Below are 21051 nucleotides of genomic sequence, written 5' to 3' on the forward strand. Positions count from 1 at the left end.
AGTTTTGCTGTTTCCATGGGAAGGAAAGAAGCATCCACTTGCGTGCTTTTCTCATGGTTTCCCAGCAGAAAACCACATTAATGGAGTCTTCTGTAGGTTTTAATGTGGCTGAATGTATTAGATGATTATGAAGTAGCCTGTGAAGTGGATTTTACCTTTGACCTTTTTCAGAATTAGATATTGCACTCCTTCAACACTGCAGAGACATCTTCACTGAAGTCATTGTACTCGAGGCTGAAAGATGAGAAAGTAAATCCGTTCATTTCAAAGCTTAAAAACTCTAAATTAACTAATTAGGTTAATCAGACTTACTCCATCCCCATGATGAGTTTGTCCTGCATCACTTGAACAAGTGGCGGGATGGAAGCATTGGTCTGGGAGTTGTTACTCAGCTCCAGGACCTTCAGGGTTTAATTGGATCCCACAGTGGCGCACAAGTCTTCAACACAGGCATCCGTCAGTCCTATTACAGAGCAAACACGTTTAAATGAGAGCGCTCAATCAGAAGTGATTGAGACAGTCTGAGAAAATGTCAACTCACTTCAGTTCCTCTAACAAGCAGCTGGGATGTGCAACAGCACCCCAGAGAAGTTTAACTCCAGGGATTTTATTTGACAAGTCCCACTTTTCAGAAGAAGCTCCGCTCCTCAAAGACTGCTGAGGTTAAGTCACATTGTCCCAAGCTGCGGGGTTTTAGGCAAAATGGTTTCATTTTAGTGTCTGAGAGGTGGTAGCTTGTTGGCAACCAGATAAATGTGTTTTTACCTGCAAGATTCCATTGGACTACCTGGTCGACTCGGGCCTTGATCGAGCTTTAGCGCCCCCTCCTGTCCCAACTCATTCAGTGACAAGTCGAGCTCAGACAGAGCAGTGCTCAGATTTCAAGGCCTCCTTAAAATGGGACCAGCAAGCATTTGTTAACTGCAATGAAATATACAATATGAAATAAAAGCAGGACATAAGGGTCGCCGATTAGGATTACTACAAAAAGTCTAAGGAGCTTTGAAAGAAAAGCGTTTGGACTTCTTTGAGTTGCTTGAAGACGTTTCACCTCTCATCCGAGAGGCTTCTTCAGTTCTAAGGTCAAATGGTGGAGAGTCCCGGATTTAAACCCAGTGGGAGTTTCCCCCCGAAGAGGGAACAAAAGACCCCCTGACGATCTTCTACATAAACACATGAGCCAAGGTGTGAGGGTGGCCAGAGTTTCGGGTGAGCTCATTGTGAAGCCTGGCCCCACCCTATCATGTGAATTCCTGAGGTCAGATGGCCCAGGATATGTGTGGGTGTTGAGGCATCTGGGAAGGGATCTCAAAACTGGATTATAGATGGCAGACAGTTGGTGTCGTAAACCACCGCCTCTGTTCAAAGATGGTTGCTCTTTGAGAACCTTCACAGACATTGCTACAAAAGGAATGAGATGATTTTGGTTTTTATCACTTTGAAGCAGGCTCACATGAAACTCTGCAGCTTGCAAAATGGATGCTGCAGGGCTTTGCATGTAGCTTTCACTCCACGGTCACTTATGCAATCATTTATCAGATTCACGTTTCTATACTGTGACTGACCGGAACACAGAACTGCTGCAAAAGCCTCCATGGACGCTGCAGTCAACTCACTATCTTGCATCCTTTCAATAAAAAAATAAAAATCCACAGAATGGCACACTTTTTAAAGATTTGAATGGAGCTTTCACAATCACTGACAATTTAAATACATATTGAAGTTCCTGTAGCCGGCAGCGAGGACTGCGCATTGCTTTGCACCATTTAGTGAAGCCCGGATCCCTGAGCTGAGAAATTTATGAGGTCAACAAGGACACCAGGTCACCACAGCAGGCTGCCGTCATTCCACAGTGAAGACTTAAAACACAACCCTAAAAATAGATGCATAGCTGTAACACTTTTGTCCTAAAAATACATTAGTCCAGAAAATGGTTTATTCTTACTACAGCCTGCTAAGCTTGCTGCCTTTACGTCCGGCACAGAGGACTTTAAACTGCTCATCACCAAGGTTAGTCGAGACATTCAGGTTCTGGGTGACTCTGGTGCTGACAGATGAAGCCAGAAGAGAAACAGCCTCTATTTGCCAGATGTGGTGTGACAAGCTGAGCACAGAAGACACGCTTAGATATGATGCTGAACAGGTGAAGGGAAAGTGCTTGACTGATGTGATGCTTACATTACCGTCTGAGACAGACTCAGCTGGATAGGACTTCCATCATCTCTTTCTGTTCTCAAGTCAGACAGACTGAATGTCTCACTTTGGCCGAGGCACAAGATGACATAAGTCAGAGCCACGCAGTCCTGCAGCCTCCAGTATGAGTGGTCAGGGGCGTTGGACTGGGGGGGGGTGTACCGTTTACCCAGGGCCCACTGCAGGGAGGGGCCCTGAGACAGCTTTGAATAAAAATGTTTTATTGTTGTTGTTTTTTCCTCCCAACTTACTTAATGTCTTAATAAACTTCCCTTTACCTGGATAAAGAGGTTAAGAAACAGAATTTCGCCTTAAAAATAATAACTGAAAAATCTCTGAGGCATCTGTCACCCCTTAAAAATGTGCAAAGTGGTTTAGTCCACACCAGCGGCCAGGGGCTGCATGGCAGCATGTACAGCTAATGAGACATCGCAGATGCCGACAGCCAGAGCTGGAGGCAGGAGAGTCAGTCATGTCTTTTCCCAAGAAAGGGAAATCTGGCTTCCAGAAAAGAAAAGAAAAGAAAAGAAAAGAAGGAGGAAAAGTTAATTGAACAGAAGCAAATAGAAGGACGGTGAGCAGCAGAACACAGTTTTAGCTGATATTAGCTAGCTCTCAGAAGCTGCATTCATGTTAGGTGTTCAGTGTTAAACGCCTTTAGTTTCACCATCAAGATCAAATATAAATTAATTAATGTTATCAGTGAAAACACTAATTAATATATATATATATTAATCAGAATTATAATCGCGGGCGGCCGCCGCCAATTAATTCGCGGACCTCGCAGTAAAAACAGGTTCACTCTGTGTGGATATTTCAGCTCCTTCCCAGTCATGGACCAGGACAAACTTGGTATCGATGGATTCGTGGTAATCTCAGGAATGTGAAGCTGCCACTGTTTTTCGTATAGCATGATGACACTGGTGTTAGAGGATTGTTATTGACTTGGTTAGATATTTTAAGCCTATTTTAAATTTCTTTATATTTGATCTTGAAAACGGACAATCTTATAATTTGGCTGATAATGCAGGGATTATAATATTTAGAGTACATTTGATTCACAGAGAGAACCTGGTTTATTTCATGTCATATGTATTTAATATATCAATATATATCAGTATTAGCAAAGCTTAACATCATGAACATGACAGACATGACTGAAGAGCAGATGAAGATATCATGCCAGGCACTGATGAGAAAATATTAAAAGGATCTCACAGCTGAATTTGAGAATGAGATGCTACACCTGAGAACAATATATGGTGCCACATTTCCACACATTCGTTCTCCCCTTGAGCTGCTTAATGCCATCTAGGATGCAATTACAGAGCATTTTTGGAGAAGTTTGTATTGGACTGAGGATATTTTGCACACTACCTGTGACTGTTGCTGGGGGGTGAACAGGCTTTTAGCAAACTGAAACTGGTGAAAAATTATTTGAGATCAACAATGTCCCAGGATGGACTGAACAGCCTAGCTCTTCTTTCTATTGAAAGCCAATTAGCCAAAGGATTGGACTTTAAAGATGTCATAAGTGATTTTGCTAACATGAAGACCCGTCAGTGGGCATTTACTGGAAAATAAATTCCAGGATTTTTGTTTGAACACATTGTTGGCAAATAAAAATAATTATATGTGAAGTCTGGGCATTTCACTTTTATTATGCTGGCATTTGTATTTGCTCAATATAGAGGTTAAACTAAGATCATATTTATTATCTTGTCTTATAGCATGACAAAAAATGTGTAAGAGAGATATTAAGTAATTGAGCATGGGGGCCCACCTAGAAGACTTGTACCTAGGGCCCAGAATTTGGTGCTACACCCCTGTGAGTGGTAGATGCATGGACGTGATAGGAGAGTGCTCATCTCCTTCACCGAACTTTCATTCTGAGCTTGATGAAGCAGATCAAAGCGTCAGTATTTCTCTCTGAGAAATTATTTAGTGTTGTTTACAGCAGAGATGTGAACCGTGGCATCAACAAGTCAACTCCATGCCGTGATTTTGTTCTGCTGCAGCAACTGAACAAGGTTCATTCACTGTGCTGATTGAAATCTTCTGGTTTAGTTGCTGAACTGAAGAAAAGCGCAGCATGGTTTATAGCATCTAAAAAAATTACAGGTCTGCCGATATTTGAGGAAGTCCTCATTGCTATCGAGCCTATAAAGCCTGAAACTGGTTGGGAAAGGAAGCTGCCACTCTTCCCAGGATGCACTCAAATGGATTAAATGATCCACATGTTGCTATAGTCAGACACTGGTTTGCAATGACAGTCACAAGGACGTTTTACCAGGACCTGTTCTTATCAGTAGCACGCTGCAAACATTCTCATTTTTCCTTAAAGTCAGTTTTCATGACTGTAATAAAAACATATACACTCCCTGGCTACATGGTGGCACCTCAGTGCATTTAGGCATGTTGACATGGTCAAGGTGCTCCGCTGCAGTTCAAACCGAGGTTCAAAATGGGGGAGAAAGGTGATTTAAGTGACTTTGAATATGGCAGGGTTGTTGATGCCAGATGGGCTGATCTGAGTTTTTCAGAAACTGCTGATTTTCTGGGATTGTCACACACAACCATCTCTAGGGTTTACAGAGAATGGTCGGAAAAAGGGAAAACATCCGGTGAGCGGCAGTTCTGTAGGAGAAAAGGCCTTGTTGATGCCAGAGGTCAGAGGAGAATGGCCAGACTGGTTCAAGCTGATAGAAAGGCAACAGTAACTCAAATAATCACTGGTTACAACCAAAGAATGCCGCAGAGAATCTCTGAACCCACAACTCATCAAACCTTGAGGCAGATGGTCTACAGCAGCAGAAGACCACACCAGGTGCCGCTCCTGTCAGCTAAGAACAGGAAACTGAGGCTGCAATTCACACAGGCTCACCAACATTGGACAATAGAAGATTGGAAAAATGTTGCCTGCTCTGATGAGTCTCAATTTCTGCTGCAACATTCGGATGGAAGGGACAGAATTTGGCATCAACAACATGAAAGCATGGATCCATCCTGCCTTGTATCAATGGCTCAGGCTGGTGGTCATTTTCTTGGCACACGTTGGGCTCCCTAGTACTAATTGATCATTGTTGCAACACCACAGCCTACCTGAGTATTGTTGCCGACCATGTACATCCCTTTATGACCCAGTGTACCTGTCTTCTGATGGCTACTTCCAGCAGGACAGTGCGCCATGTCATAAAGCTCGTATCATTTCAGACTGCATGGTTTCTTGAACATGAGTTCACTGTACTCAAATGGCCTCCACAGTCACCAGATCTCGGTCCAGTAGAGCACCTTTGGGATGTGGTGGAACAGGAGAGTCGCAGCAACAGCTGATGCTGTCATGCCAATATGGACCGAAGACTCTGAGGAAGGTTTCCAGTAGCTTGTTGAATCCATGCCACAAAGGATTAAAGCAGTTCTGAAGGTAAACGGGGGTCCAACCCGGTACTAGCAAGGCGTACCCAATAAAGTGGCCAGTGAGTGTATATGTCTGTGGCTCTCACAAATGAGTAAATCAGCAAGTTGAACTCCTGAACTCTATTCTTAATATGAAATATGAACAACAGCAATACAACAACAACAAATACTACTACTACTACTACTACTACTACTACTAATAATAATAATAATAATAATTATTATTATTATTATTATAAAATGTTGGGTTTTTGTATCTAATAAAATATTATGTTTGGGGATTAAATGTGTGGCAGTTTCTTTTTAGTGTTTTTTTCTTTTTATGGATTTTCAACAATGTAAAAATAATAGCAGGTTACCTGTTATTTGATTTAACCCAGAAATAGTGAATTATGTCTGAAAAACAGTTCTGACACGTTTGCTTTGACCAGGAGTCTGTGATCTTTACAACCACAACACCATTTCTGTCAATTCGCCAAGAAGAGAAAACACTTGAAGCTTGAAATAAACAGACTGGACATCTAAACACGACTATTAAATTAAGGAACTAGAATAAATTGTTCATATTTTCATGTCAGGACAAAAACCTAAATATATTGTGTTATTTCTCTCTATTTGTAGAAAATGTGTGCCCATCTCACTTTGACATTTTAGTTCAAACACTTTCATCCTAATTAATTATGAGTGACCATAAAAAGCCAATTTGCTGGATTTTTTATTTGAACCCACTGAATTTACTTGTTTAGGTTCACATCTGTGTATATTCTGCATTTCATTTAACTTCACCATCTTGCTCACATGTGAGATCTAAAACATGGTTGATTACAGCAAAAAGACCTTTAACAGGTTTGAAAAAGTTTTGTTTTCAGCAAATAGTAATATTCATTTTAAACACACAAGTCATTTGTTCAGGTACGACAGATTGTACAGAAATCATTATAAAGGCTGACTCTGACGGCTGTTGCTGCAGCAGGTCTGCAGCCTGCTTCCTGCTTTATTTGTAAGTCATGCTCTGAGTCATCTTGATGAGAACTGGGCCTGACGTCCCCGGCAGATTCTCTATATATAAATTAAACACACACAAGACAGGATCAGACGTTCATCAGTGCCAGTGTGCCAACAGTGCAAAAACAAAGAGCCCCGCGACCACTAGGTGGCCCCCAAGGTACAGATTTACTCTCAAAATATTGTAGTTAGTTTCTTTGATCAACCAGATTTTTATTTGTTTTGTCGTTTTTAATTTCCATTTCAAGAACCCAGAGTGATCCTTTTATAAATTTGAAATACAACAAAGTGATTCACAGCCACAGAAACTGTAGCGTACAAAAAGGAGTGGCTCCAATCAGTGCTTCTGATCATTTAGCAATGCTTTAGAGAGGTTCTAGCTTAGGAAGAGTAAGATGTAAATAAATGTTTGTGAATGTGGTTTTTACAGTGAAGTTGGAAAGCATTGTGTCATCCATATAGACGATACTCACCTCTGGAAGGTGCTGCTTGGTGGGTTTGCACTGGATTATAGTTCAGAGTCATTCTAAGGGAGTAGACAAACACACTATGAGCATTTATATTTTAGTGAGGTACTTTCATTTGGAGCTGAAGGAAAACTGAGCACTAGAGTAGCATGTAAGAAAAACAAGAATTACAAAGCTGGCTCCAGGGGGAGCTGCATGCCTCTAACAACAGTTGTTTGTCATGAGGTTTTACCGTTTGCACCAACAAGTTTCCAGTGACTCTCCAGTGTTATGATATTTATCAAACTAAAAACTTATCGGATATCTGCATGTTTAACCCACCTGCACTCCTCTGCCTCCAGCATTTTCTTATAAGTGGATATCTCTATGTCGAGGGTCATCTTAATGCCCACGAGGGTCTGGTAATCTTTGATCTGTTTGGCCATTTCCAGTTTGGCCCTTTTTAGAGCTTCCTCCAGGTCCCGGATGTGGTATTTGGCATACAGCGAGGCTTTTTCCCCATCTGCTTCCATCTTGTTGATGCCATCTTTAAGGTTGGCTGCCTGTAGCAAAGTTAAAATTCAGGTACATTTGTGTTTGTTTGTTATTTATTGAAAAGAAAAAAATATACAAAATTCAGAAAACTAAGCTGACGGCAAGCCCAAGACACAAACTAATTAGGATTAATTTAGGATTGTTTTACAAATGTAGCCTGCTGCCTTTGAGTTTGTAACTAACATTAAAGTCACTAACCTGCTTTTTTACAGCAGAAATCTCATTCTGGAGGTGGGCGATGAGTCCTTTCAGGTGAGCAACTTCATCCTGAGTGTTATGCAGTTGACTGTCATACTGGCTCGCCTGAGCAGCCATCTGGTCAAACTGGTGCCGATGGGGTGAGGACAAGGGAACAAGGAAAATAAAAATGAAAGGAGTAACCTGTAATTGTCAAACTTGTCAAGGACAATTCTGCTGAAAAATATTTGGATCATCTCATTAATGGTTGAGGATTAGCTGTTTGATCTTTCTGGTTTTGAACAGAAACCCAACTGAGGTCATAAACAGCAGCGCGTCAGTAGAGAGTACGCAAGTTCATCATGATCAATATAATTTGGTGCACGTTTTATGTCTGTGATGTTACAGATTTGTAGAACCCAGAATCGAATAGAATAAAACATTATTATCTTAACATTAGAACTGTGATTGACTGAAACTCTTTAGTAATGATTATTTCTGATTATAACTGGCAACTCTGAGTTTTTCATGCAGGCTGAGCGCAAAAATAGTCTCCTACACCTGTCTCCTGCATTTGCTTCTGATAGAAAATAGACTGTGAAATGCTAGGATTTGAAAATCCTCACATATCAATGTCAAGCTGTGAATTTGCATTCATGACCTTGCCCATCTCGGCTTGCGCCCATCCGCAGGAAACCTTTTTAAAAAACACTGTTGCAGCGAGGGGAGAGGGCAATAGTGACTTTGCAACATGAACGCGTTCTGTTAGCCAATCAGAAGAGGGGTATGCGCATATCATTAATAATAAGTGTCAGCGTGTGGCGGTTAATGAAGCGGATGCAAGGATCCATATCCGGGTGAGGGAAGCAAGTAAGCAGGCACACAGGAACGATTAAAGGTTTTAATAGAGAACACGCTAACATAGAAACAATGACCCAACAAGAGACACAGAACTGGAGGGGTTTAAGTACAAGAGGGCTGGGAGCTTGGGTGATTGGGAAACGAGAAGCAGGTGGGAGCAATTAACATGGACACAGGACTGAACAGAATGGGGAGACAGGACAGGGTGTGACAATAGGTAATCCTGCTGTTTTCAGCCCACCTCTGCACCAGCAAATTTCTGCATCTCAGAACAGGAGCATCGTAGCTTTTTAAATGACTCATAAGACATTGATTTACACTGGAGAACGCAGCACATGTATTGAATAAATCACACCTTTAATATCCTCAGTGGGGACATTTAGCAAAAAAGTAGAATCACTAAAACAATTAGAGGCCGTGGGGTTAAAAATCACACACATTAAATATAAAAATCTAATTTACTATATTAAAAAAACACGGTGTAGTAAACTGTAGTAGAATATTTACTACGAGTGAGAGCACAAATAAATATAATTATAATAAAGTAACAACAAAAACTATGCAAAAATAAAAATATCACCAAAAGTACAAGGAAATGCACTAAATACAGCTGGAATAGTTACAATTTGTTTTTGACCCAGGGTCGTCCGTCTCACCTGCGTCCTGTAACAGGTCTCAGTTTCCTCCTTGCTGCGAGCAGCGATTTCCTCATAGTGAGCCCTGACACTAGAAATGATGTGATCCATGTCCAGGTCTCTGGAATTATCCATCTCCACCACCACACAGGTTTCCTGTGTGCTCCCCATCAGCTCATCCAGCTCCTTTAACAAAAACATCACACACATCAGTGAGAAAACTAGATATTGGTTTAAGATTTGCTTTGACCTCTTTTTGGGGGGAGAATTAGCAAAGTGAGGTTTTGTATTTTGTACCTGATCATAAACAGCTTTGAGGAATGCTATTTCATCCCCCATCGAGGACAACAACGTTCCAAGATGTGACAGAGAGATGCGTCCTTCGTCCACATCCTGGTAAATTAAAAAATAAATGCTGTTTTGGTAATTTTTTTTCTCTTTTGTATGTGACATGCTTCAGTTACCTGATTTAAATGACTCAACTAATTATTCAGATTTGATATATGTGGATAAATCTTGAGATTAAAGATAAAGGTGTTTTGTGCTCACCTTTTTGAGGTAGACCAAACAATTCTCTGCATCAGTCCTCTTGTTCCTTTCATCTTCAATCCTGAAACAGTCAAAAACATCTCACCACATGGTCAGATTTTAATCACTTCTTCCCTAAAAATCTCTATGTCCAACCTGCAGACTCACTTTTCCCTGTAATCATCCACCAGTTTGTGCATGTGTTCATTTTCCACGCCAAAAGCGTGCTTGTCTCTGTTGAGCTGCTCCAGCTGTCGTTGCAGGCTGCTGATGTAAGAGTTGAAGAGCGGATCGATGTCAGAGGATGCAGCGCTCTGTTCCTGCAGCAGTTTCCACTTGGTTTTCAGAAGTTTGTTCTGCTGCTCCAGGAGTCGGACCTGGGAGACAAAACAACAACAACTCAGTCCAAAATGTAGCCTCTGAGCTCCAAAAAGCTAGTTTCCCTTAGACCTGTGACAATCCTTTTTACTTTATCTATGAATGAGACAAAGCGGTTGTTGAGGCCCTTGATCTTGTCTTTCTCCTGATTGCGAAGAGCTTGGATTTTGGGGTCGATTTCTAAGTTGAGAGGGGCGAGCAGGCTCTTGTTGACGGACACTGCCGTCACCAGCTCAGAGTTGCTGGTTTTAGGGTTGGTGGAAGATCCCAAAGCTGGTCTGGTGAAGCTTCTTGCAGAGAAGTGATGCTCAGAGCGGCTTCTGCGTTTGTTCCTCAGACTCATGATGCTGTTGTTCAGGATTCTCACAGCCAAGGAGGATGAACAGATCAGGTGGTGACGGTTCTCTGCAGTGCATCGTTTATCTGTTCTGGAGACTTTATAAAGCAGACGCGGGAGTGGTGTGATAACCGAGTTTATGAATGTGGATTAACCAGTCCAATGCCTCCCACCTACCCCATCGTCATTTATGTTTCACTAGAAACTCTTTTAGCTCTGTCAGCAGAGTGAACCAGGAAATAACCACGAGACAAAAAAAGATGTATGAACACCAAAGCATGGATGGCAAGCTTCTTGATTTTTAACAGTCATCTTTACTTTTTCTAACCTTTATTTTGTGTCACTTGAGGTAAAATCAGTTTTTTGAGGGAGACCTGGAAAATAACAAAATGGAAGATGAGAAACTCTTACTAAAGATAAGAAACAACGTGTGAAATCAAAACAGTCACTCACATTATTGGAATTATTCAATGTTATGTTCTTTTCTGCACATTTACGTCACCTAAGTCATCACTTTCCACTCCTGACTTATCTGTTTGATCAAATTTTGTCAACTTTACCCACACCCACCATTCTCTGCAATCTTCTTGATTCAGTGAAAAACAAAAACAGGGAGAGAGCTGTAAGTATTTAGACTCCACCCTAAAAACATCAGCCAGAAATAGTTATTGATTGAGACATTTGGAGTTTCTACAATTGACTATCAGTCATGTTGTCTTCGTTTCTACGTCTTTCCAGATGATACCCAGATTTATTTGTCCTTAAAATAAAAAACTAAGAGTTCCGACTGTACGGAGATTTGGGTTTGCTTCACAACATCAGAGCATCACTAGTTTTGATCTTCTATTTGATGTTTCACCCTGAAGGGTTCTCCTCCTTCTTTTCAGCACCCTGAAGGAGAGCTGCAGCTTTTCTTTTCAGGGCAAATTCAGCTTATTCAAGCGTTTGCTTCAAATTCCAAGGAGAAATATCAAATACCAGAGTAGTTATTTCCATTGACAAACACCTTGCTTTATTTTTGGATTAATAAAAAAAAATCATTCACACTCTGACACGATTTTCTCACAAAGCACACAGAACGTCTGACACTTCTCTCTCAGAGCACTTCATTTAAAAAAAAGGCTTTAAATAAAACGAAAACTGATTTGAAATGTTGCTGCAGTTGCAGCACACACTGTGTTTATCAAGTGTATCTGTGTGTGTGTGGGCTATGACAGCTGCATGTGAAGCTCTTATACTTGATGCAACAGCTTTATGACTTTTTCTGGACTGACTGCTTCTCCTGGATTACCGCTGAAGCATTTCCTCCACACATCTGAGCAGGGAGCACTCAAGAATTCTGATTTTGCTTCATCAAATAATTTTCTTCATGACATGCAAACATTAGAAGTGAAAGAGGTTTTAGTTTTATTTACTTTCATAGACAATGAAAGCTGTGGCATTAAGAGACCGCCTGAAAACAAAAAAACTGGTTTGTTCACTTAATGTCAAAATGTGTTTAATCTTTTTGGAAATTCTGCCACAGCCAGTCCTGCGCCTCATTTAAAAACAAACAAACAGAAACACAGCTCTAACTTTCTCACACAACCAGGTCCAGGTGTCCTCTGATTGTTCGTAAAGTCTGAATGCCACTGGAGCAAAGCCATCTGCACAACATCGCTCCACCATCAGAGGTAAATAAAACAACAAATCTGAGAATATTATAGACTTAAGCTCTTCTCTTGTTTTGTCAGATATGAAGGTGACTGCGTTTGACAGACAGAGGTTTGCTGTTGCTAAAGTTTCAGATCCAGCTGTTCTCGCAGCTCTTGTTCAGGTAAAATGCTTCCTTTTGCTCCAGTGAAGCAGGATGTGACTAATTTCTGTCTGTCTGAGAGCTTTACGAGGCAGCAGAGGTTTCAGCCATTAGGGCAGGAATGCATGCTTTTTGGAAAATAGCCAAGTGCTTTCAAATCTGAAAATGAAAATATTTTCTTTCATCTTGCTATTATTAAAGCTGTCTTCCAACCTTTGTAAGAACTTCTCTGGAAGCAAATGCTAAGTTTTTTTTTGGGGGGGGGGGGGGGGGGGATTTGACATCACAGTGATTGAGTGCTTCTCACAGAACAACTCACTGCTTTGGTTTTATCCAGAATGGACTCCTGCAACGCGCTGTATGTCAGCATAAGTCAGGGTGCGATGATGCGATTACAATTAGTCCAAAATGTGGCTGCTGGGTTCTTGACAGGCACTACACGTAGAGAGCATATTACTCCTGTGCTGCTATCTCTGCACTGGCTCTGCACTTCAGGGTGAAATTCCTGATGGTAACTCTGGTGTATACGGCTCTTCAGGGAACTGCTACTTCTTACCTGGCTAGCCTTTTGAACTCCATCAAGAGCCCTCCACTCGGCTGACAGGGAACTGTTGGTAGTTCCACATTCAAAGTACAAGTTACGGGGGGATTGTACATTCTCAGTGTTGGCTCCAAGGCTATGGAATGAAATGCCTCTAACTGTACATCAGTCACCTTCCTTGCTGGCTTTTAAGTCTCGTTTGAAGACACATTTTTATGTCATGGCTTTCCAACAGCAGATGTAGTGTGGCTTCCTTTTCCTGCATGCAACGTGTGTTTTTTTTAATTAGCTTTAATGTTTTTACAGCTGTTTTGTACAGTCTTACTTGTTGTTGATTGTTACATTGTCCAGCACCTTGGGCGTGTGATAAGGTCGCGGAAGATGCTTTTCAAATAAAGTGAAATCAAAAAGTGCAATAAAATAATTAATATTTTCATGGTGGCATGAAAGTTTGCAAAAAACTTTTTATTGACTAAGGACAATTGCATGATGTCATAGTCAGGTCTCTGTAGTGCATGTGTGTTTTATGTAGTTTGACGTGTCAATTAAATCAGGTTTGCCAACTTCACTCAGCTATCTGCTTCTGTGCACACACACACACACACACACACACACACACACACACACACACACACACACACACACACACACACACACACACACACACACACACACACACACACACACACACACACATTAATATCTCTTAATGCTACTCATTTTGATTTCCTCTAGAATATAATGCAATGCAAATGCAAACTTGACAGAAGAAACAGTGAAACATTCGCACTCAATCGAGTGATAAAAGCCCATTTCTTTGTCAATAATCTTATTGAGCAGTGCTTCTCCTCTCCTGATGACAGGAGTTACTAGAAATGTGGAAAACCACCAGTAAATAAAGCTGCCACAATTAACTCGCAAACTAATAATTTGCTGTGCCTGGTAATTGTTAGATAGGAATGAAGTGTTAGTCAAATAGTTTCTTTCTTTTTTATATAATCTTAAACTTTGACAATATTATGCTTCAGGGTGAGGCAGCAGTTCAAAAATGAGTGGAATTTGGAAGACTATTTCAATTTATTTGAACTAGGGTCTCTAATCTGAATATTTCGTGATTAATTGTATTAAAACATTAAATTATATGTTAGCTAAATGAATCTCAATTTAGAGACATCAGTTCTTTGTAGCTTTATTGAAATACATCAGAACCAGGCCTGTCTGTCTACATTTTGTAATCCATGGATCCCACAAAGACCGACTTTAAAAAGAGTAGCAATATATTCTCCCTGAAACAGCAAAGGGAGACACTTAGTTGACTGAATGAAAATAGTGTGCATGATGCTACTCCAGAACGTGTTTAAAATCACAACCTCATATGGTGGCGGCAGCATCATGATGTGGGTATGTTTTTAAGAAATCCCTGGATAATTGGTCAAATTTGATTGCACATCACACATCGTATTGTATGAAACACTTCCTGGGCGACACCCTGCATGCTTGTGCTGCTCCTAACTCTTTTACAATTAGCCTCAACCAGCTGATGAGTAGGTTGGACTGGTATGAGTCATTAACAGTCTTTCATACCCAGACTGTCAAAACAGAAGGAAGGTTTTGTAGATAACTTGTTACAGTGGATTCCTGAATGGCTGCCAGTTCACCCAGAACGTTTTCCAGAGGTGGCTTTCAGAGGCTGAGTGTTGCCACTGTGTAGTGTTTAAAGTAAGGATGTGCATGACATTTACACTTTAGACTTGGTATATGAAAGGGGGCAGTTGCATACTTGACTGTCAGGAATTTTCTGAAACAAACTCACTTGTAACCTTGATTAAGGTCCCGGCATGCAGCTGCGTTGATATTTGGCTACAATAGGGAGTGAACCTTGTTTTTACTCCAAAATCTCCAAATGCCCAAATAACTAGTTGATAAAACAGTTAAATGTTAAATAGCCTGTATTTGTAGAGCCTTCTAGAGTACTAGAACCCCCCCAAGGCACTTTACAACACAATCAGTCATTTACCCATGCACACACAAATTCACACCCTGGTTGTGATGAGCTGCAGTGTAGCCACAGCTGCACTGAAGGGCAATGACAGAGGTGAGGCTGCTGAGCACTGGCGTCATCAGGCCCTCCGACCACCAGCAGCAGGCAATAGGGGTTAAGTGTCTTGCCTAATGACACAACAGCAGCATGCTCTGTTGGGAGCCAGAACCGATCCTACAATCCTCCGATTACTGGACACCCAGCTCTAGAGAAAACTTTAATCAATTCAGCCATTTTCAAAACAAACAAATAAATAAACTTTTGAAACATACTGCAACAGAACACTAGAACAAAGTAAAAATGTTAAGGCAACATCTAAAAAAGTGAAAGATAAAATTAGAAATGAGAAAGACAACAACAAATAGGTACAAATGCATTTCCCTGTTTCTCCATTCCAGAGTTCCCAAGATGATGTGTTGAACCCACAGAGGGAAACACTCTCCTACTGCAAAGAGCTTCAGATGTTGAATCTCACCAAACTTCAAAGATAGAAGTTTCCAAATCTCTCATTCATCTTGAAGTTTTCTTATTGTAATATACTAATTTAGAAGCCACATAACGATATAATTTACATTATAATAGAAAAATACATAAATGTTGTGTTTGTTCATTTTTACATTAAAAACTTTCAGGAATAAACCTTTCCCCCCAGAAACAGTGATGTAATTTATTTTCTGTCAAACAGAATAAATTGAAGTGAATGGATTTCTTGTTGAGTAAATCTTTGGATCTTAACTGTATTGTTATGCTTTTTAATTCGTTTATATTGCAGTAGTATGTGTTGTGTTTTTTCATACAGATGAAATAATCTTGACGGAGCTTTATTCAGCCATCTTTATTCTCGCGCTGCATACCAAATCTCGCGTGAGTTTGGGCTTTACTTTCCAAAAACAAACGCAAGACCCTTTGATGCCTTAAAGTTAGGCACGTAAGTTCGGAAATTTCATTTTTAAACACATGCTCTCTAATAAAGTAAGTGAAAACATTTTTAAATGCTAATATGAATTTGTTCAAGTGATATTTTATTTTCATGTGATCATTTAGAAGTATCGTAAAGCCACAGCATCCCTTCATTTGCCGAGGAGTTGTTTGAGATCTGTTGTTTACGCGTTTTCCACAAAGCAAGTGAAGGAGGCTTACGCTAATCACGTGACTCACGACCAAAACGCAGAACCGAACCTGGTCAACAATTGTGCTAGAAGGTGTCTGAAGCCTTTCAACTTTATCACCCTCCACTCAGCAGCAACCTAAATTGCACCAAGCCATCGTTCACCTGTCCGGTAGACAGGCCGTCTCAATGCATCACAGAGGACCGACAACACCGAGGCTGCCATGGATGTGTACGATTTGTTTAGTAGTTGCAGGAAGGGTGACATTTGTAGAGTCAGGTAAGTGGCGGCTTCCGCTGACCTGATTGTGGATAAAGCTGATCGAGAAATGTATATTTTACATGGTTTCCATGAAAACGAAGAAAACAGCAGCCTTGAGGTTAACTAGGATGCGTTTGCACAGATGTGACTTAGTCACTGACAAATATTTTCGTCTCTCTGATATGTTTGCACTGTTTTTCCTATTAAACACTTTAGTTATATTTCATTTATACGAAGTGCTCTTCATATTACGTTTATGAATAAATCAAAGCTGTTCTGCAGAATTTATTAAATAAACAAACAAAACAAAACAACAAAAAACAAAATAAAGGTGGCCTTGGGATTGTTTTTATTTCCACTAAAACCGTTAGATCGGTTATTTCATATTTGGGGACTTGTGTGTACCTCCACTTGACTATCTGTTCATATCTCATTCAGATACCTTGTTGAGCAAAGAGATGTGGACCTCAATGTGAGAGATAAATGGGACAGCACCCCTCTGTAAGTCTGACACCTGCAGGAAATCCAGTCTAGTAGGTATCTAACATCATTTAAGGAAATATTTTCATTTTGTCCAACAGCTATTATGCCTGTCTCTGTGGTCATGAGGAGCTGGTCCAGTACCTGTTGGCTAGTGGTAAAATTATTCAGTCTTTCTGATTTAATTAAAGCACCTATAATCAAAGTAAAGAAGTCACAAAATAGTGTTTATATCACTTCACTATCAGGCGCCAAGTGTGAAGCCAACACGTTTGATGGTGAGAGGTGTGTCTACGGCTCTCTGAGTGACTCGATACGACGCCTGCTGAAAGACTATAAGTGTGTCAGCGTCCGAGCCATGCAGAGGAATGACTTTAACTACTTTCTGCACATGTAAGAGTCATATACTTCTGTTATTTAATTTTAAAGAAAGTGCAAAAGGAGAAACAAACATGCATAGCATTGCACTGATACAACACTGTAAATAAAAAGTGTTTTTGCATTTTACCTGTAGGTTACTGGAGCAGGGTCAGCACAGCGACGTCAAGTTCCAGGTTCATGGACAAACATTTCCAGCCCACCGATGTGTCCTCAGTGCCCGCTCAGAGTATTTTACAGAAATGTTTGAGACCAAGTGGAATGGGAAGAGCCTGATCACACTCAAGCACCCTCTGGTAATCAAAATGATCTGGCTGACTAATTCTGTCATACTTGCTTTGTTACATTGCCATAAAATGTGTTTTGTTTTAAGATAAATCCTGCAGCCTTTGGAGCAATTCTGCAATATTTTTATACTGGTGAGTGTGTACTGAAGCATCAAGTTATCTAGCCTCTACTTGGGAATAATGTAGAAATGTTGCAGTATTATTGTGCCTTTAGGTATATTATAAAAACGAGCTGCTTGTTAAATATCTAATTTGTCTTAATAAGAAACAAAGCTGCAGAAATTCCAGCAATTTTAGCAAAATTGGAGATGGAAAAAATGTTCTAAGTTCAATCTTATAATTTCTTCTTGCACCTAATAAATCATAAGATTGAACCGAGAGCTCCAGCCCCTTCCCTTTTCGTTTCACGCTTTCGATCCTGGCCGTGAGAACCGGAACTCAACTGGATGCAGCGCGGATTTCCTGTTGTTTATGTTATTTAAGTATTTTTGTGTAAATCTACAAGTTTAACTAAAAAGGTGTTAATGATCACCATTCTTTCTTTGTTACAGGACGAATGGATATTGACATAAATCTGGTGGAGGACAGCAGGCGACTCGCTAAGCAGTGTAAAATGACAGATCTAATAGAAGAGCTGGAGAATAAATGTAAACAGGTCTATGACTTTGGTAAGACGTCACCCTGCCTGATCCGTTTGTTTGTGTAGAACTGTTTTTTCTCCAATTGTGTTTTCTTTCATACTGAAGTGTCATCCAAGCCAGGCACCTATGTGCATGTTCTCAGCCTGGAGCCTCACACGTGTCAACTCCAGGAGGAGATGGCTCAGTTAGCGGACAGCGCCTTACCCACTGAACTACAAGTAAGGACACAGTGGCAATGAAATCATGATGTTTAACACACCACAGCTGTTTTTATAAGTTGTCTTCTGCTATTTCTGCTCAGGTAGGATTTGGTGAGCTTCCTTTCAACAGAGTCAACCGTTTCCCAACTTATCCTGATATCTGCTTCAGAGTGGAGGGTTATGATTTCTTGTGTCATAAGGTACAAGCTGCAGCACTCACACTCTGTCCAGATCCTCGTGAATGCAAATGCCAGATTTGTTGTTGCGGGTATGTTTGCAGGCCTTTTTCTGTGGACGCAGTGATTATTTTAAAGCCTTACTGGAGGATCACTTCAGCGAGGGAGAGCAGCTGCAGTCCCAGCCCAGCACCCCCATGCTTACGTTACACAACATCCCCCATGAAATCTTCATCCACATCATGTACTACATCTACACGGACGACACGGAGGTTTGTGCTCAGCTTCTGCAAACAAATGAGATGCTCATTGTGATGAACTACATCATCATCAAATGCTTTTTGTTGCCGTTTGTTTCCTGACTGGTTACTCTTCGTGTGCAGCTGAGGATGGAGGATGTGTTTGATGTTCTGTGCGTAGCTGACATGTACCTGCTGCCGGGGTTGAAGCGTCTCTGTGGGAAGACACTCGCGAAGACGATATGCGAGGAAAACGTCCTGCACATGTGGAAGACGGCCAAGCTTTTCCGTCTCTCTCGGCTGGAAGATCAATGCACAGAGTTCATGGCCAAGATCATTGAGCGGGTGGGTGTCTGTTTCTACGTGATGATGTCATCCAAGTTTCATTAAGCCTGAATAACCGTATGCTTTAGAAAGAGTTTGTTTTATTATTGTTCCAGCCTCAGATTTGGTGTTTATAGAGTATTTTTGGACTTCTATATTAAACCTTTTGAGTTTTTTTTCTTTTTTCTTCCAAAACTACCAACTGATCTGAGCAGCAGTTGACCTGTAACCACCTTGTGCTTCAAAATAAAAATTATAATGGACAGGTTAAGGTGGTGAAATATTCTTAAATATATGGGTGTGTGGGTGCATGCTTTTATTTGGCCTTCATTAAGTTTGATGGGGGGAGATTGCTTTAGAGGCAGAACAGTTGTTTGTGCTATCTGACTAGCCTTTTATCTTTGGCACCACATTTCTAACTAAAGTCTACTTTCAGAGGCCACATTACAATATTTTCATATCTGTATTTGGATAAAAGCTTTGATAGTGTTGGAGCTGTGAGAAGTGGTGTGGGAAAGCGTGCTTACATCCTGAATTCACGTCCATGCACCCATCTCACCTGTGTGTCACAGCTGGTGGAGCAGGCTGAGTTTGCGGAGATCATCAAGGAGGATGCTGCATCGCTGGAGGAGCGACAGGAGACGGACTCCGTCCCTCTGGTGGACGACATCCGCTACCACATTGCCAGCAACGTGCAGACGTACAGTGCGATCGAAGAGGCCAATCAGAAGCTGGAGGCCTTGGAGGAGCTGCTTTCTAGCATTAATATTGACTGCTGAATGGAGTTATTGTGTGTCAGATGTAGATTGCTTAATTGTACTCTGAAAACATGAAATGGAAATACATAAACACTTGTATGTTTGTTCATTCCAACTTCAGCGTATCACAGATCTGAAAGGAGCTTGTGTCATACTCAGAAGTTACTAATCCGACTGATAGTTCAGAACCTCCTAATAGCGGATTTACTAAATGTTTCAAAATAATATTGAGTTGAAGTGAATCTGCTGATCAAAGTCTACAAAATGGGTTGTGAATATGTTGTGTTTCACATTTATACAACAGTTTGCAGCAAACATGCATGGATTACATTTGTTTTTGCCACCAGATGTGTCAGATTGGGTTTGACACCACATTTTTACCTGAAGCAGAGGGCGGAGGCGGCAGAGTGACCTCGGCTCGGAGGATCGAGTAGAGATTCAAAGCTGAGTGAATGTTTGTTTTCAACTTTTTACACAGCATCACTTTTGCATCAGATGTTTATTTAAACTGAAAACTGTGTAACTGATGCAATAGTTAAGTGGTATAAAAAATAAAAAATATGATCCACTCCATTACCTCCACCTAAAAGACTGATGTACATTTTAGCTGTTTTTGATGGTGGAAATCTTCTAATCTTGACTCCCAATAGGATCTTTTCCCTGATTCTCCCGACTGAAGGTGCTCTGACTGACATTTACTGCCAGTTAAATATCAAAAGCTCTACTTCACTTCCTAAAATATCAACCTGAATGTGTCAATTGGAAATGTGGTTTTGCAACATGTTCATAACATGTGAAACTTCTTTGAATTTCCTTTTTTATATATACAAAAAGAACAGAGACAATGCCACGTTCTAGAAAACAAAATGAAAACTGTTTAAAATAATAAAATGTCCCGTTATTTGTTAAGAGGAAATATTCTATGTATAAATTTCTTATTTTGATGTTACTTTTCCAGCTCCTGTTCACCTCGCCCTGTCTTCTGTGTTGATATTTACTTTCAGCCCCCTTGAACACTCACGCACTTTAACTTCAGATGAATTCACTTTGCAGCAAATCCCCTTTGCCTTATTGTGTGTAACCTAAAACCTGGTTCTGCATAGCGTTGGCCTTTGACCTCCTGCTTGTATGAAAACTATGTGACTGTCGCACCAATAAAACATGGCACAAAGCAAAAACTGCATTTGCCTTTGTAAAAATATTACTGAGAGCAGAATCTTCGCATTGATTATGTATTTGTTGATAATAGTATTTATTTCATTGGGAATGAAATGGTTTTCCACACATAG

The 21051-nt window shown here is 40.6% G+C and overlaps 3 protein-coding genes across 3 annotated transcripts; 1 reads left to right on the forward strand and 2 right to left on the reverse strand.

The window, feature by feature from the left end:
- Positions 1–173: 173 nt before the first annotated feature.
- On the reverse strand, positions 174–5382 carry LOC129164685 (NACHT, LRR and PYD domains-containing protein 4A). Its single transcript, XM_070544596.1, is given in 13 exon segments — positions 174–234; positions 313–463; positions 519–612; positions 614–683; positions 766–867; positions 869–891; positions 1335–1401; positions 1454–1627; positions 1949–2104; positions 2179–2372; positions 4787–4892; positions 4981–5036; positions 5296–5382. Coding segments are annotated over 13 exon segments (1341 nt in total).
- Positions 5383–6036: 654 nt separating this feature from the next.
- On the reverse strand, positions 6037–10714 carry LOC107390976 (keratin, type II cytoskeletal 8). Its single transcript, XM_054745560.2, has 10 exons — positions 10710–10714; positions 10287–10623; positions 9986–10236; positions 9839–9899; positions 9587–9682; positions 9311–9475; positions 7815–7940; positions 7404–7624; positions 7089–7141; positions 6037–6669 (listed from the first exon to the last, which is right to left on the reverse strand). Exons 1-10 carry the CDS (start codon positions 10712–10714, stop codon positions 6605–6607), a joined length of 1380 nt encoding a protein of 459 aa, XP_054601535.2. The 3' UTR covers positions 6037–6604.
- A 5346-nt stretch (positions 10715–16060) lies between these two features.
- Positions 16061–20338, forward strand: abtb1 (ankyrin repeat and BTB (POZ) domain containing 1). Its single transcript, XM_015968119.3, has 12 exons — positions 16061–16297; positions 16718–16780; positions 16861–16916; positions 17008–17152; positions 17274–17433; positions 17511–17556; positions 17976–18092; positions 18171–18283; positions 18367–18465; positions 18546–18713; positions 18825–19025; positions 19577–20338. Exons 1-12 carry the CDS (start codon positions 16242–16244, stop codon positions 19781–19783), a joined length of 1431 nt encoding a protein of 476 aa, XP_015823605.1. The 5' UTR covers positions 16061–16241; the 3' UTR covers positions 19784–20338.
- The last annotated feature ends 713 nt before the right edge of the window (positions 20339–21051 follow it).

The sequence above is a fragment of the Nothobranchius furzeri genome, chromosome 15 (genome assembly GCF_043380555.1).
Source record: "Nothobranchius furzeri strain GRZ-AD chromosome 15, NfurGRZ-RIMD1, whole genome shotgun sequence".
Lineage (NCBI taxonomy): Eukaryota > Metazoa > Chordata > Actinopteri > Cyprinodontiformes > Nothobranchiidae > Nothobranchius > Nothobranchius furzeri.

Bases quoted from the DNA above. Each gene is read 5' to 3' on its own strand.
- abtb1 (XM_015968119.3), top strand. From the start codon at position 16,242: ATGGATGTGTACGATTTGTTTAGTAGTTGCAGGAAGGGTGACATTTGT. The intron at 16,298-16,717 runs GTAAGTGGCGGC...TATCTCATTCAG, and splicing joins GGTGACATTTGTAGAGTCAG to ATACCTTGTTGAGCAAAGAG. The intron at 18,466-18,545 runs GTACAAGCTGCA...GTATGTTTGCAG, and splicing joins ATGATTTCTTGTGTCATAAG to GCCTTTTTCTGTGGACGCAG.
- LOC107390976 (XM_054745560.2), bottom strand. The intron at 7,142-7,403 runs GTGGGTTAAACA...CTACTCCCTTAG, and splicing joins CTGGAGGCAGAGGAGTGCAG to AATGACTCTGAACTATAATC. The intron at 6,670-7,088 runs GTGAGTATCGTC...ATTTATATATAG, and splicing joins CCAAGCAGCACCTTCCAGAG to AGAATCTGCCGGGGACGTCA.